Genomic DNA, 22,364 nt, shown 5'->3' on the forward strand with positions numbered 1-22,364 from the left:
AGCAGGAAAGGAGGCAGGATGGGAATCTGAGAGGCCTTGGACCCTGGGGGCTGTGCCGGAGAAGATGGCTTTCTGAGGGTGGGCGGAGGGCAGGGGCCAGTTTGTTTGCCCAGCAGGCTCTGAGGAGCCCCTCTTCAAGGCTCTGGGAGTTGGGTGGTGCACCCCAACCCCCTGCCTCAACTCTCTTCTCTGGGGAGGAGCCAGCACCCTCTGGAATCACAGGCTGGAGGCTCCTGAGCCCCTCAAAGAGGGGGCTTGGATCAGGCTCATGTGCTGAGATGAACCATGGGTCTGGGGAAGGGGCCTGTGCAGCGTTTGGGGGCCAGCAGCTGAGGAAGTGGCAGGTGGGGAAGTCTGTGTACAGGGTGAAGGGAGGCAGGGTCCAAGGGCTGGAGTCAATGCAGCAGGATACCCACAGCCAGGCGTGGGTTCCCCACTCGAGTCAGACAGCCATGGGGTGGAGACCTGGGGCCTGAGTTCCATGTGGAGCATCTGGGAGTCCTCTCCAGCCCTGGCCCTGGGCTGGCCTAGAACAACCAGAGCCAGCCGAGGGAACTGCTGGAACTGAGGGAGGGGGCTCTGCTCCCAGCTGGGTCTAGCAGAGGTGACAGGGCCTTAGCCTGGCCAACACCCCTGCACCAGGCCACTCTCAGGGCCCTTGCTGGGGCGTCCATGGGCCCAGGAAGGGCTCTGCACCTGCAGAGATGCCCCCATCCCTGCCAGGCCCAAGGCCGCTTGTCACTCTCTGGTGTGGCTTATCCTCCACTTTGAGGTGATCTCTAAGGCATTCAGAATCCTGGCTGACGTCCCCTGGCCACCCCGAATTCTCCAGCCTCACCATCATGCGCTGCGTCCTCAGGGAATGTAAATCAATTTAAGTATTAGTCTCAGCGAAATGGAATGGGGAAAGGCGACAGAGCTGGAGAAAAAAAGAAATCGCATAATGCCTTCCACAGTCCGACAGGAGCAGCTCAGGAGTTATCTGTGCTTCCCAGAGCAGGAGAGGGACCCATTTCATCGCCCTAGAACAGCCGGAGCAGAGAGGCCTAGGAGGGATCCCATGGACATCTTTCAGATAAGGAAACTGAGGCAGAGGGGTTAAGTGTCTTGCTTCACCGAAGGCCCCTGAGAGACCATGTAGTCCAATCCTCCTGTTTTGTAAGCAGGGAGACAGGCCCAGCGGGGAGAATTGGCTTCACTGTCCCACAGTGCAAGAGGCAGGAGAGAGGCCAGCTGTGGGGACCAGAGGGTCTGAATTTCCAAGGGGACCCAGCCCTGATCAAACCTCCTATGGACTTGGGGCTCCCCTCGAAGGACACTCTGCATTCTCACCCATTCAAGGGGACATGGCTAGGGAAGGTGCAGGTGGAGACAGAGGAAGGGGAGGGAGGGGAGGGACAGAGAAGGGTCTGGAAGGAATTGGAACAAACAGCCCTGGAATCCTATAGCCCTTCCTGAATCCGATAGAATCGACTTTTGACTTATCTTTGGATTATCTGAGCCCCCTGGCTGGTTGATCAAGAATCAGCTGCAGATGAGGTGGGGCTTCCTCGAGGAGGGCAGGGCCTGGAGAGCGGTATCTGCAAGCCCTGAAGCCCGCACGCTCCAGGGGGAGAATCCTGAGTGGTGGACATCACTCCGGTGGCTCCCGGGTAGGGGCTGGTCTGGACTGCATCCAGGCCGGATCAGAGAAGGGGTCCAGCCACTCCGAGACCTGGGTCAGGGATGTGGGTTGGGACGGAAGGTGAGGGGTCCTTCTCTCACCCTCTCCCCAAACTCAGCCTTGCTGGTCTGGGGGAAACTGCAGTGCGACCCCCTCCCCCTCCCACCAGCCGGCAGGAGGAGAGATTGCCTGACCCAGTTTTCTCTACATTGCCTGAGAGGGAGGGAGGGAGGGAGGCGGGAAGCCTCCTTCTCTCTGCCTCTGCCCCTGGTGTGGGGCCAGCTCGGGGAGGAGGAGGTCCCTCTGTGGACATTCGCTCTGTCCCCTGATCCCAGGTGGCCCCTGGGGACCCAGGGAGGAACGCAGGGAGGAGCACGGAGACCCCCTCTCTAGTTCTGCCAGCTCCTTTCAGCCAGCCTCCTCCAGGGTCCCTGACAGTGGGGCGGGGAGGGTGAGCGGCAGGAGAAAATCAGCAAATAAGAGCATCCTCACTCCAGCATTTCCTGAGGACACTTGTCTTGTCTTTGAGGGGCAGGCTTAGAGCTGTACAAATCTCAGGCAGAAGGACACCCAGCCTCCCGGCTGGAAAGTTCCAGGAGGGCTTTAACCCCCTGTCACCTGCACCAGCCCACTGACTGGGGTGGTTGAAAGCGCCTGGCTGTTGGCCGGGAGACGAGGTTCACGGAAGGCAGAGTGAAAAGGAAAGCTGTGGGACTCTGGAGCCAAAAGCCCTCTCATACAACAATCACCAGCTAGATCAAAAGCGAGCAGAGAGGCGAAGGGATTTAAACAAGGACACACAGCAGTTAGAGCCTGTTGAGCCCTGATTTCTAAACAGCGTACTGCATCTGTATCTCCATAAGCGAGGGTGTGGCCACAAGCGGAGAGAGGCAGGACGGCGGGACTTAGAGAAGGGGAACTAGTGTTGGTAAGGACCAGCACTGGCTCCAGGCTCTACGTGCTTTCCTGATCCTCATCCCACCCTTAGGTACTGTGAACCCCTTTTACAGATGAGAAAATTGAGGGTCAAAAAAGTGAAGGTCACCTGCTAATAAGTAGCTGCCTGGAGACATGGGCCCAGGAATGTCTGACTTCCAAGACGGGCTCTTTTTCCTACCACGTTGAGCTGCAGGGTCCCCTCTGCAGAGGGCCTGACTTAGAGTGACTTGCCCTTTGGACCAGTGCTCCTTCCCCGCTGTGGGGACCGCTCAGAGGTTCTGCTTCTCGGCCCGAGCATCCAGGGATGGTGGATGGCCCACAGTTGCTACGGCAGGTGCCCGGAATGCCAGCCCTGCCAGCTAAATCTATGGGGCTATTGGCACATTCCGGGACCTCCCTGAGGCACAGCTCTTTCATCAATAAAATGGAGATAATAATGGCCACCTCTCTGGTGGTTGTGTGGGGCGCAGATGAGGCATCTCAAGCTCCCCTTACAGGTATCAGCACATAGTAGGTGTTCACTAAGAGGCAGCTCTTAACCCTGAAGCCCCTCCACACCAGATGTGTACAGAGGAGGTGCTAGATGCCGGGCACCATGCAGGGAACACAGTAATGATGAAGCTGGGGCCAGTCCTAGATGGGAGGTATGACTTTGCAGCATGGACGCTTGAATGTCACCATGGCTGTTACATGAGACAAGGGCCAGGTCATGGTCACAAAAGCCCCATGGGACCAGAATCATTATCACTCCATTTTACAGAGGAGGAAACTGAGGCTCAGGGAGGTGAAGGGATTGCCTAGGATGCACAGCTCCTAAGTGGCAGAACTGGGATCTGAGGCCTGCCAGCCTCGAGTCCACCTGTCTCACTGCGCCACCAACCAGAGACACCTGGCACCTAGAACCACTTGTATTGTGGGAGTTCAGAATATTACTGTTTGGCCAAAGGAGTAGAGGAAGTCTTCAAGAAGAGAGAGAACTTAAACTGAGCCTTCAAAGAGAGGGGAGGAAAGAAAGGACATTTAGGCAGAGGGACCCATGGGAGCTGTGTGCTGGGGGCTGAGCATGGACCAGTGTAGTTGGGTCAGGCTGCTCTTGAGGGGTGGAGAGAGGTCACAGGGGCCTGATGCCTTATTGTCTCCTGTTTTGCAGTGAATTTGCTGGACACGTCGACCATCCACGGGGACTGGGGCTGGCTCACGTATCCGGCTCATGGGGTGAGTGATGGGCGGTGGGGACAACGTCATCCCTCTGTGAGCAGAGAGAGGCTGCCACTCAGAGTTGGCATTAGATAGATCAAAAAGAAGCAGAGGCCCAGAGAAGTCAAGGGACTTACCCAAGGGCACACAGCAGTTAGTGCTGCTGATCACCTAACAGTTTAGTGCATACAGATCTTTGAAATTACAGAAGCAACTCGGGCACCAAAGCCCTGACTCTTCAAGTCTGAGGCCCCAGGTCTGGGCGTCCCCATGGCTGTATCCTACAGAATCATGAGGTGCAGGCCAGGACAGAGGAGGCTAGCCAGGCCTTCCTGCCCTCTGGCTCGGTCCCTCCCTCCCAGCTGCCCTGGCCTCACCAGGAGCCACTCCGAGTCCTGGAGTCTCTGCTTGTCTCTCTCCCCACTGTGGCCAAGCTCCCAGGGCTCCATGGTGACTCTGGCCTCAGCCTTCAGGTCCCTGTGGGTAAAGTGCTCACAGACTGTGCCCCCATCCTCCCGGAAGGGGCTGCAGTGACAAGGCCGCACTGCCCTATCCCCTGCTTCTCTTCTCTCAATCCCGCGGGGGCAAGGCAGTAGAGTAGGATGAGCTTACGAGCCTGGTGGAATCCCGGCCCTGCCGCTGACCAGCAGGTGGCCCTCATCCCACCCTTAGCTACTATGGTGGGTCACTGCTTCACCTCTCTGTGTCTCAGTTTCCCCATCTGTAGAAAGGGACAAGCCTGTGATGACCTCCCAGGTATGTGCCAGGGTGAGGGCGGATGACACAGTCTTGGCACCGAGTCTGGCACAGGGTGAGACCTCATGAATGGAGGCTTTTATGGTGACCATTAGCATTGTTACTCACGTGTTATCTCACAGAGTTACTGTCTCACATGAACTCTCTCTCGCCAGCGTGCTCAGAAACACACACACACCTGCACACATCCCTGCAACGGACACGAGCACATCATGCAGACCTGACTTCTTTCATGTCCACGTTCAGCTCCTATGGCTCTGGAGACAGAGGGATAATAAGATTAGTAAGGATGATGATACTGACACCAACAGTTCATGTTTATGAAGGGCCTTTCCGGACTTTGGGTAGAGTTTTCGTCTGGGCCTTTTGTGGCCTGTGGTTGGAAGTCTGGACACCGCCCCGCTCCTCTCTCTCTGGGGGTCTTGTCACTAGGCAGTAGTGAGCTCAGCCTGTCATCAGTCCTCATGCACTGGGCTCCCGGGAACTGGGGGCAGGCCACATGGCTCTGCTTCTCAGTCCCCAAGCCTGGAGGGAGCCCTCATCACCTGACAGCACCACTGCCTGAGGACGGAAGCCAGGTTCTTGGGGCGTCCCTTTACCTCCCGGCGCGTCAGTCTCCCCCTCTGTAAAACACTCCTTGGTGTGGCCATTCTTCCCAGTATGAGCATGCTATGCAACGGCTTTGGTGCAGTGAGCTGGGACCCACCCATGAGGAGGTAGGTCCTGGTCCCACCCTCACTGCATGGCTGTTGGCTGAGATGGTATTCCCCTGAGTCCTGGCAGCCAGGAGGGCACGCCTGGGCCCTGGCTGGCTCCGGGGTGTCTTTATCCCACTCAGAGCATCGGACTTGATGTTTAGGGTAACGAGGAATTGTCCGAGTTTTCAGCAGGTGGGGAGCATGGCCGGCCTCGTGTTTTGGATGCTGGCGCTGCCAGTCTCAGGTGGGTTTCGTGTAGGACGCTGTAAAGCATAGCTCAGCATCTGGCATTGCATTTTGAGAGTTAGAACAAATCAGGCAACTTAGATTCACTCACCTCTGAGCAGGTCACGGGCATCAGCTCATTACTCCCCAATCCTGTGAGGTGGGCGTGGCCACCGCACTTCCCAGATGAGGAAGCTGAGGCTCAGAGCAGTGAGAAGTAACTTGTCCATCATCAGACGGGTACCAGCTGATGGCAAGCTGGGCTCAAACTTGGCTCTCTCTGAGCCTAGAGCCTGTGGGGAGTCCCTTATGCCGCCTTTGAACTGAGGCAGTGAGGCCCACTCTGTGACCATGGCATGAGACGGAAAGGGAAATCTTCACTCTCTGCTGAGCCAGGGACTGCCTGCCATCTCCAGGGGGCCTGCAGACAGGGGTTTCTCAGAGAGGAGGGAAGGCTGGAATCAGATCTGATTCCCAAACTCTAGACCTTGAACCTGTGTCAGGTTCAGGCTAGCAGGCAAAGCATGCGGAGTCCCACATCCAGGAGGTCTGAGGAGGGGCCTGGGAATCTTCTGTTTAATCAGCTTTCCAGGGAGCCGGGCATGGTGGCTCATTCCTGTAATAGTAGCATTTTAGGAGGCTGAAGTGGGAGGCTTGCTTGCGACTAGGAGTTTGAGACCAGCCTGGGCAACATATAGTGAGACCCTTTCTCTACAAAAAAATTTTAAAATTAGCTGGGCGTGGTGGTGCATTCTTGTGGTCCCAGCTACTTAGGAGGCTGAGGTGGGAGGACTGCTTGAGCCTGGAAGGTTGAGGCTGCATTGAGTCACTGTACTCCAGCCTGGGTGAGAGAGAGAGATCTTGTCTCAAAAATAAAATAAAATAAGCTTTCCAGGTGATTCTCCTGCCCAGCTCGGGGAGGGACCTCTGGAGACGGTCCTTCAGGTTCTCTCCACCTCTCTGATTCTGGAGTCCATTCACTAGCTTGAGGACAGAGTCACCCAGGGTGGTCTCCAGTCTCAGAAACATTACCCCGATTGTCAGGCAGGTGGCAGAGCCTGAAGGGCTAGGGCACCGGGTCCTGATGAACAGGAGCTCTGCCGCCGGTAGTCAGTGTGATTCAGGCAGATCACTTACGTCGCCTCCACCCCCTCATTTATAACACGGGGACAATCTTAGAACTGTTCCATGCAGTGCCATCAATGGGATGATACATGAAAAGGCCATTTTACCAACAAGAAACTGAAAGCTCTCAGAGGCGAAGCAATTCTACGAAGACTGGGGGAGGTCTGGCTCAGACCCCCTGCTCTTCATCAGGCTGCGTCCTTCTCTCTGCTCCCGGGAACTCCCGCACGCACGCTGGGATGTGCTCCGTCTGCTCTGGCGAATTAGCATCTACTCACAAACGCTGCTTTAGGTAAGCGGGCAGGTTCATTTTCATTGTTTCATGTAATTCTTACCACCCCCTGCAGCAGATGGAAGGAGCACGCATTTGCTACCCCATTTTACAGAAGAGAAGCCGAAGCTTCAGAGAGAGAATACGCCTCACCAAACACTGCGCAGCTGGCTCACTGCATTCTGGTCTGGGAGGGGGACAGAGTTGGGGGAGCAGCGTGCCGAGCCGGTGTCTGGGCTTGAGAAGCAGTGGAGATGGGAGTGGCATCGAGCATGCTATGCAAGGGCTTTGGTGCAGTGAGCTGGACCCCCCTGTGGCAGGGGCCCACCTATGAGGAGGTGGGTCTGGTCCCACCCTCACTGCACGGCTGTTGGCTGAGATGGCATTCCCCTAAGTGCCGGCAGCCAGGAGGGCACGCCTGGGCCCTGGCTGGCTCCAGGGTGTCTTTATCCCACTCAGAGCATCAGACTTGATGTTTAGGGTAACGAGGAATTGTCCGAGTTTTCAGCAGGTGGGGAGCATGGCCAGCCTTGTGTTTTGGATGCTCACACTGGCAGTTTCAGGTGGGGTGGGGGTGCCCAGACAGGGAACAGGGCTGATTCTGCCCTTGCATTAGACCTCCAGGAGTCCATGCCACTTTGGGCATCTGAAACAGCTCCTGGGGCTGGCAGGGCTAGGCCAGGCCCTTGGCTCCAGTAGGGCAGCTGGAGTAGACTCAGATTGAGCTGATTAATTTATCCGGGTCCCTGGCAGGAGATACACAGGGAGCAGCTGGCTGGCTCTTTGGTGCTCCATTAATTGTGACAATGACTTTAACCCCAGATGTGATGCCGCACTGCCTGGAGCCTCTAGCAGCAGAGCGGGGTGGGGATCAGGGGTCCTTCTTGGGTCGGGGGGACTCGGAAGCATAAACTCTTTCAGGTGAGGCTGGCACTCTCTGGGGCCCCTTTGGAAGCAGGGAATCTTCCCACATGGTCCCTGGAGGCAGGCAGGTGGGCTGTGAAGATGCTACCAGCTCAGTATCATATTAGGCCCATTCATCAAGTGCCTTCCCGTGCCAGGCCTGAGCTAAGCACTTTGCAGGCATTTTCCCACTGCATCCTCTCAAGCCTCACTGAAGTGGGGACTATTTGAGTCCCATCTTACAGATGTGGGCACTGAGGATCAGGACGAGGTTAGACAGAGGGGCTTGGGATGGGCAGGAAAAGACTTAAGATATCCATGGCCTTCTCTCTAGCACTTGTGGAGCCCATGGGTTCTCAGAGCATCTGGTCACGAAGCCCCCCTTCCCCTTTAAGCAACAGGATCTCTAGTTCAAGGACAGTTGAAGAAAGTCAAGGTGTTGCATGTGTGGAGGAACCAGGACAGGGCCCCAGAACCAACCCCTCCCTCTGCCCTCCTCCTCCAGCTCCTCCTCGGAGCCCTCATGAGTCCTTGAAGTCAGCTCAGCAAGGACTGCTCCTGGCCAGCTGGTGCTCAGCAGCGGTGGAAGCTCAGGCTCTCCCCTCCCGTCTTCTGCAGACCCCCACCCCTTGCAAGAGGGCCCTGCTTCACTGCAGTGTAAATTACAGATGCCCACACGTAGGAGCGCTGGGGAGGGGCCTGGGAGTCTCACCCACCTGGATTCCCTCAGCTCATCACCCCACACTGCCGAATCTGGTGGACTGGGGCACTTGAGCACAGGGAGTGTTTCTGACATATTTCTTTCTTTTTTTATTCTGGTAAAATACACATCACGTAAAGTTTATTGTCTTAATCCTTTTTAAGAGCACAGATTGGTGACATGTAGTGCATTCGCATTGCTGTGTGGCCGTCACCACCGCTACTTCCAAGATTCCTTTCATCCTGCAAAATGGAAACTCTGCACCCTTAAACAGAGCTGCCCCCTCCCCCTCCCTGCCACCCTGGTAGCTCCCATTCTTTCTGTCTCTCTGAATCTGACTAGGTACTGTGTATAAGTGGAATCCTAACGATATTTGTTCTTTCGTTTCTAGCTGATTTTGTTTGGCTTGTCTTTAAGGTGTATCTGTGTTGTAGCATGTGGCAGAATTTCCTTCCTTTTTAAGGCTAATACTCCATCGTAGGTATATACCACTTTTTACCATTTTACTTATTGGTTCGTTCATTGATGTACACTTGGGTTCCTTCTACACTCTGGCTATTGTGAATAATGCTGCTATGAATAGGGCTGTACAAATATCTTTTTGAGACCTTCCTTTCAATTCTTTTGGATCTATACCCAGAAATGGGATTGCTGGATCATATGGTAATTCTATTTTAAACATTTTGAGAAGCTGCCATACTGTTTTCCACAGCAGCTGCACCATTTCACAGTCTCACCTGCAATGCACAGGGTTCTAATTTTGCCACATCCTTGCCAACATATTATTATTATTGTTATCATTATTATTTGAGATGGAGTCTCACTCTGTTGCCCCACCTGGAGTGTAGTAGCATGATCTTGGCTCACTTCAACCTCCGATTTCCAAGTTCAAGGGATTCTCCTGCCTCAGCCTCCCGAGTTGCTGGGATTACAGGTGTACACCACCACACCCCCCTATTTTTTGTATTTTTAAGAGATGGAGTTTCACCATGTTGGCCAGTCTGGTCTCGAACTCCTGATCTCAGGTGATTCACTCACCTCGGCTTCCCAGAGTGCTGGGATTACAGGTGAGCCACTGCACACGGACTCATTATTATTATTATTATTTATAACAGCCATCCTAATGGGTATGAAGTGGTATCTCGCAGTTTTGATTTGTGTTTCCCTAATGATTAGTGACATTGAACATCTTTTCATGTGCCATTTGGCTATCTGAATTTTTTGTTTTAGAGAAATGTCTGCCCAAGTCCTTTGCCCATTTTCTAACTGGACTGTTTCTTTTCTGCTGTTGTTGAGTTGTGGGAATTCTTTATGTATGCTGGATATTAATCCCTTATCAGCTACATGATTTGCACATATTTTCCCCCATTTCATGGGTTACCTTTTCGCTCTGTTGAGAGTGTCTGGTTTGTTTCTGAATCACTGATGCCCAGCCAGCAGACGGCACAGAAGCAATTCCACTCAGCTTTCTCATATCCTGGGATTCCCTTCAGTGGGACCCAGGCCAGCCCAGGCTAACAGCAAGAACAGTGGGGAGAGAGTCCGTGGATTAGGCAGTCACTCAACAAGCAGCAGTGCAGGAGAGGCTGCTGAAGGATCTGAAGTGAGGTTCATATATTAGAAAGATCCCTCTGGCAGCTGATGTGGAAACTGGACTGACTGACTTCCCCAGGCAAATCCCGCCACTCTAGGAAAGATATGAGGAGCCACAGAGAAATGAGGGCAGGGCTTTGGCATCAGGCAGGCCTGATTCCCATACAGCCATTACTTGATAACTGCATGACCTCAGAGGAGTGGCTCACAGGTCAGAGCCTTTATTTCCTCATCCCCAGGGTTAGTAAATAACACTTCTCCAGAAGATGGTGGCCCTCTGCAAGATCACTTCTGCAGGGGCACCTGGTAGCGATGACAGTCCACCAGGAGGACAGCTCCTTTGTTTATTTTTCCAACACAATACACAGGGTCATTGGCAAAGGGCGGCGAGGTGCTGGCTCTGCGTTAGTGGCTGTGTTCTCTCTGCCCACAGTGGGACTCCATCAACGAGGTGGATGAGTCCTTCCAGCCCATCCACACGTACCAGGTGTGCAACGTCATGAGCCCCAACCAGAACAACTGGCTGCGCACGAGCTGGGTGCCCCGCGACGGCGCCCACCGCGTCTACGCCGAGATCAAGTTTACCCTGCGTGACTGCAACAGCATGCCCGGTGTGCTGGGCACCTGCAAGGAGACCTTCAACCTCTACTACCTGGAGTCGGACCGTGACCTGGGGGCCAGCACGCAAGAAAGCCAGTTCCTCAAGATCGACACCATTGCGGCCGATGAGAGCTTCACAGGTGCTGACCTTGGTGTGCGGCGCCTCAAGCTCAACACGGAGGTGCGCGGCGTGGGTCCCCTCAGCAAGCGTGGCTTCTACCTGGCCTTCCAGGACATCGGTGCCTGCCTGGCCATCCTCTCTCTCCGCATCTACTATAAGAAGTGCCCTGCCATGGTGCGTAATCTGGCTGCCTTCTCGGAGGCGGTGACGGGGGCTGACTCGTCCTCACTGGTGGAGGTACGGGGCCAGTGCGTGCGGCACTCCGAGGAGCGGGACACGCCCAAGATGTACTGCAGCGCAGAGGGCGAGTGGCTGGTGCCCATCGGCAAGTGCGTGTGCAGCGCGGGCTATGAGGAGCGGCGGGATGCCTGTGTGGGTGAGTGCGCCGTGGCCTGGGCAAGGGTCAGCTGGCAGCGCCGCTTGGTCTGGGCAGGGCTGCCAGGGTGGGTGTGGGGGGGACATTAGAGCCCACAGGCACCTGGGTAGCCCCCACAGCCCCTGGGAAGATGGATAAACCTCCAGTGTGCCTGCGTCAGCATATACGCCGGGCCACCTGTGTCCCTGTTTTGGGGAAGGATGTGGGAACAAGAAGTTGGAGTGAGAGGGAGAGGAACAGACTCCGGCCAGGTGGTGCCTTCTGTGGGGGTACAGCTAAAGGCACCTGTGCAGTTGGGTATGCTATGGGTTCCTACCTGGATTAGGGAATGATCCCATGGGCTAACTCAGGTCAGACATTGTTCTAAGCACTTTCCAAGTATTGACTCATTGAATCCTCGCCACTACCTATGACCTAGGAACTACTGTTATCCTGGTTTTATAGATGAGGAGACTGAGACACAGCAAGGCAAAGCGTCTTGACCAAGGTCATGTAGCTAGGAATGGCAGAGCTGTGATTTGAACCCAGAGTCTGGCTTCAGAATTGGTGCTCGAAACCAATGAACTTCTAACCTGTAGGGTGGAGGGAAGTGGGGCCGGGGCCCTGAATGAGCACAGTGGGGCCCTGAATGAGCACAGTGAGGGATATGAAGTCAGGAGCACCCAGGGAGTACAGTCTGTGTTGGGCCCATCCTTGGTGCCCTGCTGAAGGACAGACTGCCTCTGTTCAGGGGGAGCTTATCAGCAGGGACCTGTGGGAGAAGACAGGCAGGGTTGTGGAGGAGGACAGTGAGCAGAGAGCCCTTGGGTCATGACTTGGGGTGGCACCTGTGCCCATAGGTGCACTGCTGGGTTCCTGTGCCAGAGCAGGAGCAGGTCACACAGACGGGGGAGTCTAGGCCCAGGTGGCACTCATGGCTGTATGCGTGCATGGTTTGTGCGTGTGTGCATGCATGTATGTGTGTATGCATGGTGTGTGTGTGTGCATGCATGTGTGTATGCATGGCATGTGTGTGCACGCATGCGTATATGCATGGCGTGTGCGTGCATGCATGTATGTGTGTATGCATGGTATGTGTGTGCATGCATGTGTGTATGCATGGCGTGTGTGCATGCATGTGTGTATGCATGGTGTGTGCATGTGTGCACATGCATGTGTGCATACATGGTATGTGCGTATGTGTGTGCATGTTGGGGGAGGTCTGTGCAGCCAGGCACCCCAAGAGCAGGGAACACTAAGTGAGCTTGTGTGGACAAATATCAGGTGCCCAGCTATTCCTGATCTTTCAGTTTCTCTCTGCCCTTCTTTGGTCTTCCTAGTAGCTGGGCATATGGTGGCTCAGCCCCGGGGCACAGTGAAGCCTGGCTGCTGAGATCATTGGATCCCCTGGACTGAGGGGTAGAAGGGAGGGGGATGTTCCCATGCAGGGATCAGAGAGTCAAGAGCCTGTCCCCAGACACCGTTAGTGAAAACTGGAACGGGGCCCTTGTCAGCCACCAGGAATATGCCCCTAGCCTTTTGCTGCTACATCACAGGCCCCAGGGCCACAGTAAGAGGGACCTTTAGTCCTCATCACCCATCCCTCCACCCCCAGCAGGTAGGCAGGAAAGGCCTCTGAGTGCTAACAGGACTGGGCATGACATAGGCTGACAGCCTCAGGTGGTAACAGGTGGGTATGCAGTCCAGCTGGCCCTACTTAGGAGCTGTCTTGCCCAGAGATCTCTGGGGCCAGGATCTCCCCGGCAGCCACCAGGCCCTTTCTAGCCCTTCCCAGAGACTCTCTGGTTTTCTTTTTCTTTTCTTTTCTTTTGAGACAGAGTTTTCACTCTTGTTGCCCAGGCTGGAGTGCAATGGCATGATCTCAGTTCAGCTCACTGTAACCTCCTCCTCCCAGGTTCAAGCGATTCTCCTGCCTCAGCCTCCCAAGTATCTGGGATTACAGGCGCCCACCACCATGCCCAGCTAATTTTTGTGTTTTTAGTAGAGACAAGATTTCACCATGTTGGCCAGGCTGGCCTCGAACTCCTGACCTCAAGTGATTCGCCTGCCTTGGTCTCCCAAAGTGCTGGGATTACAGACATGAGCCACCACGTCTGGCCCGATCTCTGGTTTTCTTAAGAAATCTTGTTTCACATCCCCAATTTCTATGAGTCTTCTCCTGTCCTGAACTCTAAACCCCAAAGCAGCTTCTGTGGCATTTGCCCATTTCTGGGTCTGTTCTGCCCTCTGCAGTCAGGTTTGCCAGGCTTCCAGGCCACCGGCCTTTCATGGTTCCTGTCACAGACAGCCCTGTATGTCTCAGCTTTGCACTGGGGAAGAAAAACCTCCCACACCGGTACTGCCTGCACAGTTTACAGCGGGCACATCACATCCCAGCTCATTTGCTCATTACAGCGAGGCAGGTCTCACAATCCCATTTTACAGATGGGGAAGCTGAGGCGTAAGAGGTAGTATTACCTGCTTAGGCCTCACAGCTGGTGAGAGTTGCTCCTGGGGCCTGAAGGCAGATCTGTGTTGCTTTGAGCCATGTACAAGCTTTTCGCCTCTCCCCGGCCTGCCCCAGGCTGCTTGCCCTGCCAGATCTGCTCCAAACATCCCCTCATTCTAATGGGGATAATGAAGGACCTTAGTGATGATTTTTCATCTTCAATGTTATATCAGTTGTCCATTCTGCTGAGCGTCTACTGTGTCCTGGCACTGGGGATACAGGTACAGGGAGTCTCTGCCTCTGGGGACTTTGCAGTTTCTTATCCTTACAACAGTCCTCTAAGCTAAGTATTATAGTCCCATTTCACAGGTAAGAAAAACTGAGGCCCCTCAACTTAAGTAGCAGGGTAGTGATCTGATCCCAGGTTGCCTGACTCTGGCACCTTCAATTGCTTCCTCCGTGCACAAAGCCCTTTTCCAAGCCCTGCTTCCCTCCTCCCTGGGGTGGCATTTAGATGGATGGTTAGTAACTGGTGCAGCTTAAGTCCTAAGAGTCTGGCTGGTTGGCAGGTGCATATGCACTCAGGGTCCGCCACCGTCCCCAACTCTGGATTTAGCCAGCGGGTACAAGTACGTCAATCATTTGTCCTGAGTGCACTGAGCCACATCTGTCTGTAGGAAGGAGACCCACCCCCCTGTCTTTGGGGTCAGGTCCTCGTTTGGAGGTCTCAAGTAATGCTGCAGTCTCCTTGTGTGGCAGAAGAGGGAAGCGGAGCCCAGAGGGGGAATGTGTCTTGCCCAGCTTCCACAGCACGTCAGGGGCAGGGCTCTGAGTGGAAACCCCAGGCCCTGAGTGGCAGGACCTTACGGGACTGGGAGAGGCCAAGGACACACCCATTTCCTGGCACTGCTGCCACGTTAATAACAAATACAAAGAAATGCCAAAGCAGGGTTAGGGAATTGCAGCATATTTTGAATTTTACATTTAAATCATAATACAACATAATTATGCCAGTTGCAAGATAATTACAGGTTTTATAAAAAATATTAATTCATAGTGCACTGCAGGCAGTGAGATTTGGGATTGGAAAGCCCTTTTTAAGTTGCACAAGGAAAGACTTTTCTCAGCCCCGTTGGTGGCTTCTGTGGCTGTGTAACTTTATTTGGGAAGGGCAGCATGGGTCCCAAACTAAGGCCCTTCACAAATGGGAGCCAGCCCCAAGAACCCCGCCTGGCCCCCTTCCCACCCCTGGAGAAGCCCTTGACCTCTTTGGAGCTGCCCGGTCCCTTGGTGGATGGCCTGGGGCAAAGGAGGGGCTGGGAGTAAAGTGGGGTGCCTTTCCTGCTCTACCTCTCAGATGTTTTCTGCAATAGGGCTGCCCCTGCCCAGCCTGAGGGGGTCTTCAGGAGACCTGCTGAGGTCCAGGGGCCCCTGCCTGGTTTGAGGACATCCTGATCCCTTTTGGGCTATTCTCTCAGCAAGCAGTTAAAGAGAGGAAAGGCACAGAGTTGGCGGGGCGGGGGGTGGGTAGGCCCAGCTCACCTAGCCCTGAGCCTTGTCCTTCTAGTGACAGGAGCAGGGGCCAGGAGCCTGAGACCCACAGCATGGGTCAGACCCCTTTCGACAGCCACCCTTCCTGCCTTGGGTTTTGCTCTCAGAAGGTGGCCGGGCAGCATCTGATTTTGCAGAAGACAGCATAGCCCAGGAAAAGGGACCCACCAGGTCACATGGCTCTTTAGAGGCCTTGCTTAGATTGTACTTAGGCCTCAGAGACCCATGGAAAAATGTCAGAGCCATGTGGGGCTTGTCCAGTTTACCATTGGGGAACTGGAGGCTCCGAGAAGTGAAGCGACTAACCCCAGGGCACATAGCGAGGGGTGGTTGATAGAATCTCACATCTCCTGACTCCCTGCCCAGAGAAAGCTCCCACACTCCACAGCTCCTGACCCAGTGACCTCCCCACACCAGGCTGCACTTCCCAGCATACCCAACACACCCCGGTTCACCCCAGAAAGGCAAAGGGCCTCTCAGTGCACCACCCAGTGGAGCAGCAGCCCAGAGCCTGAAGTCCTGGTTGCTGTCCTTCTTGTCACCTGGACGCAGCATATAAATCATGCTTTGAAGCCCTAATCATCTTTCTATAAATATCAGTCTCATTTTGGAGGGGAGCAGGAACGGGAGCTCTTCTGCCTTCCTGGCTGTGTTTAAAATCTGATTTAGAATTAATTTCCTTTGGCTTTCCATGGTGGGCACCTTATTTGTCAAATCTCCAGCTCCTTTCGGGGGAGAGCAGAGAGGTGGCCAGGGCCGCAGGAAGCTGCTGGCCTGACAGGCGGCCTGGGCAAGGTGCCCTCGGCAGGGGCAGGAGCCCCTCCTGGCTCGAGGCCCGATACCCAGGCGGACGAAGGCTCCGGAAGCACCCTGGGTCGACAGGCAGGGCCGGGCCCCAGCCCAGAGCCGCTCCATCTGTCTTAGCCATTAATTCCCGGCCCAGCCTCCAGGTCTCGGGGCTCCCTGAGGCCTGGTGATTAGTATTCTTATTAAAGATTATTTTATTTTCATTGCGTGGATTAATCTGGCCTTGACACGTTATAGCCATATGGGTATTAGCCGAGCGTGTGAGAACTGCCAACGGGTGAGCCACAGCGGCGCCGCCATCTCTCAGCTCTGGGACAGTGCTGATGGGGACGGGGAAGGCCACAGCTCGGGGGGCTCCCCAGCCTGGCCACATGTCTCAGCTCCACTGGGAACCTGGGGCAAGGCACTCAGCCTCCCTGAGCCTCTGTTTCCTCTTCTGGCGACAATTATAAGAATTCCAACTTACATCGAATTGTTGTAAGTGTAGGGCACTGCCCTGGCCTGGATTTACGCGTCTTCGCTCATGTCATCCTCGCCATCGCCCTCTAAGGCAGGTAGAATTATGATCTCCACCTTACAGATGAGGAAACTGACTTCCAGCAACTTGCCTGATGTCACCGAGCTCAGACAAAGACGGTTAGGTGAGGACAGGAACCCAGGCACCGCAGTCAAGCTGCTGCTCGGGCCTGATGAGGACCAGGTGAGCCCTGGCTGGAGCGGCTCAGAGACTTGCAGGGCAGGCCACCGTGCGGGCTTCCCTCAGGCCCCGCATCACACCGTGAGACCTTGCCTGTCTGTCTCCCAATGCCCTGGAAGCTCCCTGAGCGCAGGCCCAGCTCTTACTTCTCTTGGGTCCATAGTAGAAGCTCAATAAATGTTGGGGAAAGGAATAAATGAGAGAGGGAAGAAGCACACGGTCTCTGAGATGCTAATCGCTGTGGATCGGATCATTACAGGGAGGATTACTGCCATTCGGTTTAACAACAGGTTCAACAAATATCTGCTGACAAAATGCAAAGCCCTCTTCTGATGATGCCACCCCCAGTGGCCCCCGGGGCTCAGAAGGAGGCTGAGCCCCAGGCTGTGCCCCAGGACTGAGCCTCCTGGGAGGCTTCTGGGAAGAGGAGGCAATATCACAGTGTGTCAATCAAGACTCCCAATGACACCAGGCTCCGAGCCCTGAGCTCAGCCCCCGGGCAGGCCTGAGCCCTCTTGGGGTCCTCTGGAGGGGAAGGAAAGATGTTGCAAGACTGGGGTGTGTTTCCCCCAACCATGCAACTTACAAGCCCTTTCTGGCTCTGCAGCCTTCTAGAATATGAAGCAACTTCAGGGTGTGACCATGTCTCCTGACTCCAGGTTTTCTCTCAAGTTCGTAGAATTTTACAAATCAACCCGGTTTTAGCTTTTATAATAGAGATATGATCAACATCTAGAGAAGAAATGCTCTGCAGTGGCGTGATGTCTTTGTAAATGAAGCTTCTCTCAGGCACCGAGTTTTCCAGAACAGGATTTAGTGGCGAGAGAACCGCAGTGAGCTTCCCGGTGGCCCCTGTTGCAAAGGACTTCAGTTCCACGGACAGAGCCGGGAGCTGCCTGGCAGGGTGGCATTTGGTCCACTCAAACCTCTGGGGTCTCTGCCCAGAGCAGATAATGGTGGGATCCACTCAACTGGAAAACTGCTGCCTGGGGTTTAACAGCATTTGCCAAGGCCGGCACTGGACAGGTTCTGGGACGTTGAGATGAGGAAGGCAGCCCTACTCTGTTCACAGGATCTGCTTACAAGGGCCTGCCAGTCTGGAAGGAGAATCAGACACAGATAAGCCAGTACAGCCATAGCGTTGCAGGTGGTAAGGCCAAGCAGGGGCTGCAGAAGCCTGGCGGGGAATGGCCGTTTCTCTGTGTGTGTGTGTGTGTGTGTGTGTGTGTGTGTGTGTGTCTCGAGGTCCAGAAGGGACAGTCAAAATGAACCTTAAAAAAGGAGTTCCTTAGGTGGACAAAGGAGAAAAGGCATCCCAGGAAGAGGGTGCAGCATGTGCAAAGGCCCCGAGGCAGGAATCAGCCTGCTGGGCGTGGTCATCGGGCGGTGCTTTACTTTGGCCTAAGGATGGGGGTGAGGGGCAGCACTAAAGGAGGCTGCCAGTGGGTTTTGATTGGGCAGGGAGGGATTTGAATGCCAGGTTGCATTGTCTAAGCCCTGGGGAGCCTGTGAGGCGTGAAACAGGCAGTGACTGAGTGAGATGTGCGTTTGAGAGATTCCCTTAACCTAGGATATTCCCCTCCCTGCACAGTTGACCTGTTTTTTTTTCTTTTGCTCTGTCGCCAGGCACCAGGCTGGAGTGCAGTGGTGCGATCTCGGCTCACTGCAACCTCTGCCTCCCAGGTTCAAGCAATTCTCCTGCCTCAGCCTCCCGAGTAGCTGGAACTGCAGGCGTGCACCACCACGCCCAGCTAATTTTTGTATTTTTTAGTAGAGACGGGGTTTCACCATGTTGGCCAGGATGGTCTCTATCTCTTGACCTCGTGATCCGACCGCCTCGGTCTCCCAAAGTGCTGGGATTACATGTGTGAGCCACCATGCCTGGCCGACCCATTCTTATTCTTCAGGCCATAACTCAAATATCCCCTCTTCCGGGAAGTAGCTCCTCCCACCATTTACCCTTCCACCACCTTAGCCCCTTATTCTCTCCCTCTCTCCTAGTGGTGATCACAGCTATGAGCCAGAGGCTCTGGTTCGCAGCCCTCCGAGGCCCAAACAGCCCTGGTCTGGAGTCCCACTCATGAGCAGTGGTTGACTGAAGGCACGATCACGCAGGCAGCTGGGGTGGGGAGGCAGAGCTGAAGGCTGAGTCTGAAGGCTGCTGTGGGTGACAGGCGAGATAGGATGTGGCAGAGGCTGGAGAGGGGCAGTCTCAGCCACAGTGACAGTGACAGTGACAGCGTGGGCCCAGGAGGGGAGGAGCCTGCACTTCTTGGATAGTCCGCCTCCCTCAGGGAGCTTGTAAAACAGATCCCAAGGTACTGGCCCTGGCTCTTCTAACCCAGCTGTCTGAGGTGGGGCCAGGAATCTGTGCTTTTATGGAGGTGGCTCCGTGTCTGCCCGTGTTTGGGAAGCCAGGGTCTTACCACCTGGGCCCCCTTTCCAGTTGCCTTCCTAGCATCCCCATCCCTGGCCTGCTTCCTAATCCCACCCAAGTCACTCCTGGGCATTTGATCCTCAGCCCCAGGGCCCTGTCCCCTAGGCTGGTGTCCTGCCTAAGGACCAGTGTCCCATGAAGGGCAGAAGAAAGACAGCATCTCCACCCCTAAAGCTGGAGACAGGGCCTGGGTGGAGGGATCACTTGGAGGAGGGCAGGAAATTTGGAGAAGCTCGGGGGTGGGGCTGACTTTGAGGCTGGGACTCCCATGTCAGGGCCTTAAGTTCAGCTCAACCTAGACCCGCTATGCAATGCTATGAGATGCAGTCCCCCTGTACACTTCAGTTCTGCCACCTGCAAATGAGGGCGGCACCGGGCAGCTAAAGATATGCACCTCTGTCCCTCCAGGGGACCACCCAGGAAGCTGAGGGCCACAGTGTGAGCTGTCCCCAAGGCCTGCCAGGGTGTTCCCGCTGGCTCACGTGCAGCCGCTTCTCCTCCACAGCCTGCGAGCTGGGCTTCTACAAGTCAGCCCCTGGGGACCAGCTATGCGCCCGCTGTCCTCCCCACAGCCACTCTGCAGCCCCAGCCGCCCAAGCCTGCCACTGTGACCTCAGCTACTACCGCGCAGCCCTGGACCCACCGTCCTCAGCCTGCACCCGTAAGTACCACTCCCAGATGGCAGCACCCTTGAGCCCAAGACTGGGCCGGGCCCCTGTGCTTTGTCCTGCAGGACTCAGAGAGCCAGTTTTCTGCTGGTGGGGCAGGGGTAGATGGGCCAGCAGAGCCACCTGAAGTCAGTCTTGGGTCGGGGGGGTGACTCCAACCCCTCCATGGTAAGATCTAGACCTCTCTGGGCTCATGGTCTCTGTCATGTGTCACCTGCCCTGGAGGGCAGAATGGAGCTGGCCTCACATCCCTCTCCATAGTGGGCAGTTTTCATCATCATCTGATCTAGCGGTGATGCCAATGTCTTCACCAGGTGGGCAGGTTAGGGTGCTCACTTGTGCAGAGAGGGTGGGGGTTAGAGCAGCCACCCCTCCGTCACCATCATCTTTGATGAACTTGCTGGAACTGCTGAATACTGGGAACTGCCTTCAGTGTGTATGGTGTGTGTGCACATGGAGTTGGCATGTCTGATTCTGTGTGTGCCATGGGACCCCTGCAGTGAGTGTGTGGCTTCGTGTGTCTGTGTGGGCAGCTGCTCTTACAGACGATGCCTGTATCATGTTTGGATGCCTTCGTGTAAATGTGCGATGTGTACTTGAGCTCACGTATATAAAGGATTCGTCACATATATTAAGGATTCTTAGGAGGAGGGGTGTGTGTGTGTGGGTGTGTGTGTACATCTGGGTACCTGAAGGGGACTCAGAAGTCCTTGTAAAGCTTGAACGAGGGTGTCTTGTGAGCTTAGCACATGTGTGTGCCCGTGTGCACACCTGGCCCTGCAGGGATGCGTGTGCCTGGAGAGGGTGCGGCCGCGCGTGCACGTGCCCTATGTACCTGAAGGTAGGGGAGGGATTCTGCGCTCGTGACTGCAGGGCTGCATGACTGTCCTACCTTTTGCTGATGCAGTGCCTGGGTTCTCTCCTCTCATCTGTCCCGATGGGCCACTCACACTCCCATCCCAGGCCTGGGCAGAGACCACAGCCCGCTCAGCCCAGCCAGTTAACAACCCTGGGCTCATATGGTGGGGCAAAAGGCACTTCAGACTGTCCTGATTTTGCTCTGAATCTGCCCAAGCCTCGCCCCCACCTCCCACTCCCATGCATCCATCACCACCTAGCCCCAGCCTCGCTGCACATGGCAGGTGAGGGCCCAGATACACCATGCCTACATGCTTCTGCACAGACACGCACGTGCCCACCCTCCTCCACTGCCCCACCCAGATCTGAGCATGTTCCCCATGTGGGACCTGTTGGGGCAGAAAAGGTGGCCGGATGTGACGTGGTACCAGCGTGGGCTCCTCAGGCAAGGCGAGTCCAGCTCCAGGTCATGGACACTCGGTGTGAAGCTAGCTGAACCCTGGTTTCTTTCCAACCCCATAGCTCACTTTAGGTTCCGGAAAGCTTAAGATCATAAAGACTAAGCCTTTAGTATTCTGTACCCTTCAAATGTTAAAGCTCTCTTCTCTTCAGACTGTACGATTCTGTTCCAAGATCTTACAATTCTATTTTCTGAAAATCTAAGATTCTCTGCCTAGGATTCCGAGAGCTGGAATTTTGAGGCCAGGAGTCCCCACAGACCCCCATGCCCTCCTGGCTCAAATCTCCATCCCAGACCCCTGGCCACCAGCCCCACATCATGGTCTACTCAACCAAGGGGTCACCCCTCTCTCTCCAAAGTCTGTGTTGCTGGGACAGAGGCTCCCATGCCGGGGGGTGGGGGAGGGGTTGCTCGGCGCACACAGCCATGGGGATACATGGTGGGCTTCCGGAGGCCTCCACTTAGTTCCACCGTGCGTGCTCAGTGGCATTTTACATCAGATCTGGCACCAAGGGGTCAAGGAATGGATGTGGCTGCAAATACCTGGGTTGCTTACACATGGGGTGGGTGCTGTGGGTGCCCCTGGGACTGTGCAGTCTCTCTGGCTCCAGGTGAGCACTAGGACACCCAGACCCTGGGATTACGGTGGTCCTCATGGGCTGGTAGGACAGGGTCCCAGGGTTCTGTGCCCAGACCCTGACACTGTGGTCCCAGTCTGATGGCAGAGGCATAACCTCTGCCCTCGGGGAGGCTCCAGAGGATGGAATAGATATGACCTTATCCTTAAGGAGCCCTAAATATGATGGGGAGACCTTCCCTTCCCCAGGTCTGATGATAGGAAGACGGGACAGCCCAAATAAACAGCCTCTGCCCCATCTGTCATCCTCTGCCCTCAGGGCCACCCTCGGCACCCGTGAACCTCATCTCCAGTGTGAATGGGACATCAGTGACTCTGGAGTGGGCCCCTCCCCTGGACCCAGGTGGCCGCAGTGACATCACCTACAACGCCGTGTGCCGCCGCTGCCCCTGGGCACTCAGCCGCTGCGAGGCGTGCGGGAGCGGCACCCGCTTTGTGCCCCAGCAGACAAGCCTGGTGCAGGCCAGCCTGCTGGTGGCCAACCTGCTGGCCCACATGAACTACTCCTTCTGGATCGAGGCCGTCAATGGCGTGTCCGACCTGAGCCCTGAGCCCCGCCGGGCCGCCGTGGTCAACATCACCACGAACCAGGCAGGTAGGCGGAGAAGCTCCATCCCACAGCTTCCCGGTCCCCCAGCTTTCCCTGCCCCAGGC

The 22,364-nt window shown here is 55.4% G+C and overlaps 1 protein-coding gene across 3 annotated transcripts in view; it reads left to right on the top strand.

Moving 5' to 3' along the window:
* EPHA8 (EPH receptor A8) overlaps positions 1-22,364 on the top strand; it is a 38,979-nt gene that overhangs the window by 1,981 nt on the left and 14,634 nt on the right. For 2 of the 3 annotated variants that reach the window (XM_017534489.2, XM_017534490.2), the window contains exons 2-5: positions 3,753-3,817; positions 10,504-11,167; positions 19,593-19,748; positions 21,970-22,305. In XM_017534489.2, the coding sequence (XP_017389978.1) occupies positions 3,753-3,817; positions 10,504-11,167; positions 19,593-19,748; positions 21,970-22,305 (1,221 nt within the window). The remainder of the gene's footprint in view (positions 1-3,752; positions 3,818-10,503; positions 11,168-19,592; positions 19,749-21,969; positions 22,306-22,364) is intronic. The other variant, XM_037740639.1, reaches the window with a different exon arrangement.

The sequence above is a fragment of the Cebus imitator genome, unplaced genomic scaffold, assembly GCF_001604975.1.
Source record: "Cebus imitator isolate Cc_AM_T3 unplaced genomic scaffold, Cebus_imitator-1.0 Scaffold87, whole genome shotgun sequence".
In the NCBI taxonomy this organism is placed as follows: domain Eukaryota; kingdom Metazoa; phylum Chordata; class Mammalia; order Primates; family Cebidae; genus Cebus; species Cebus imitator.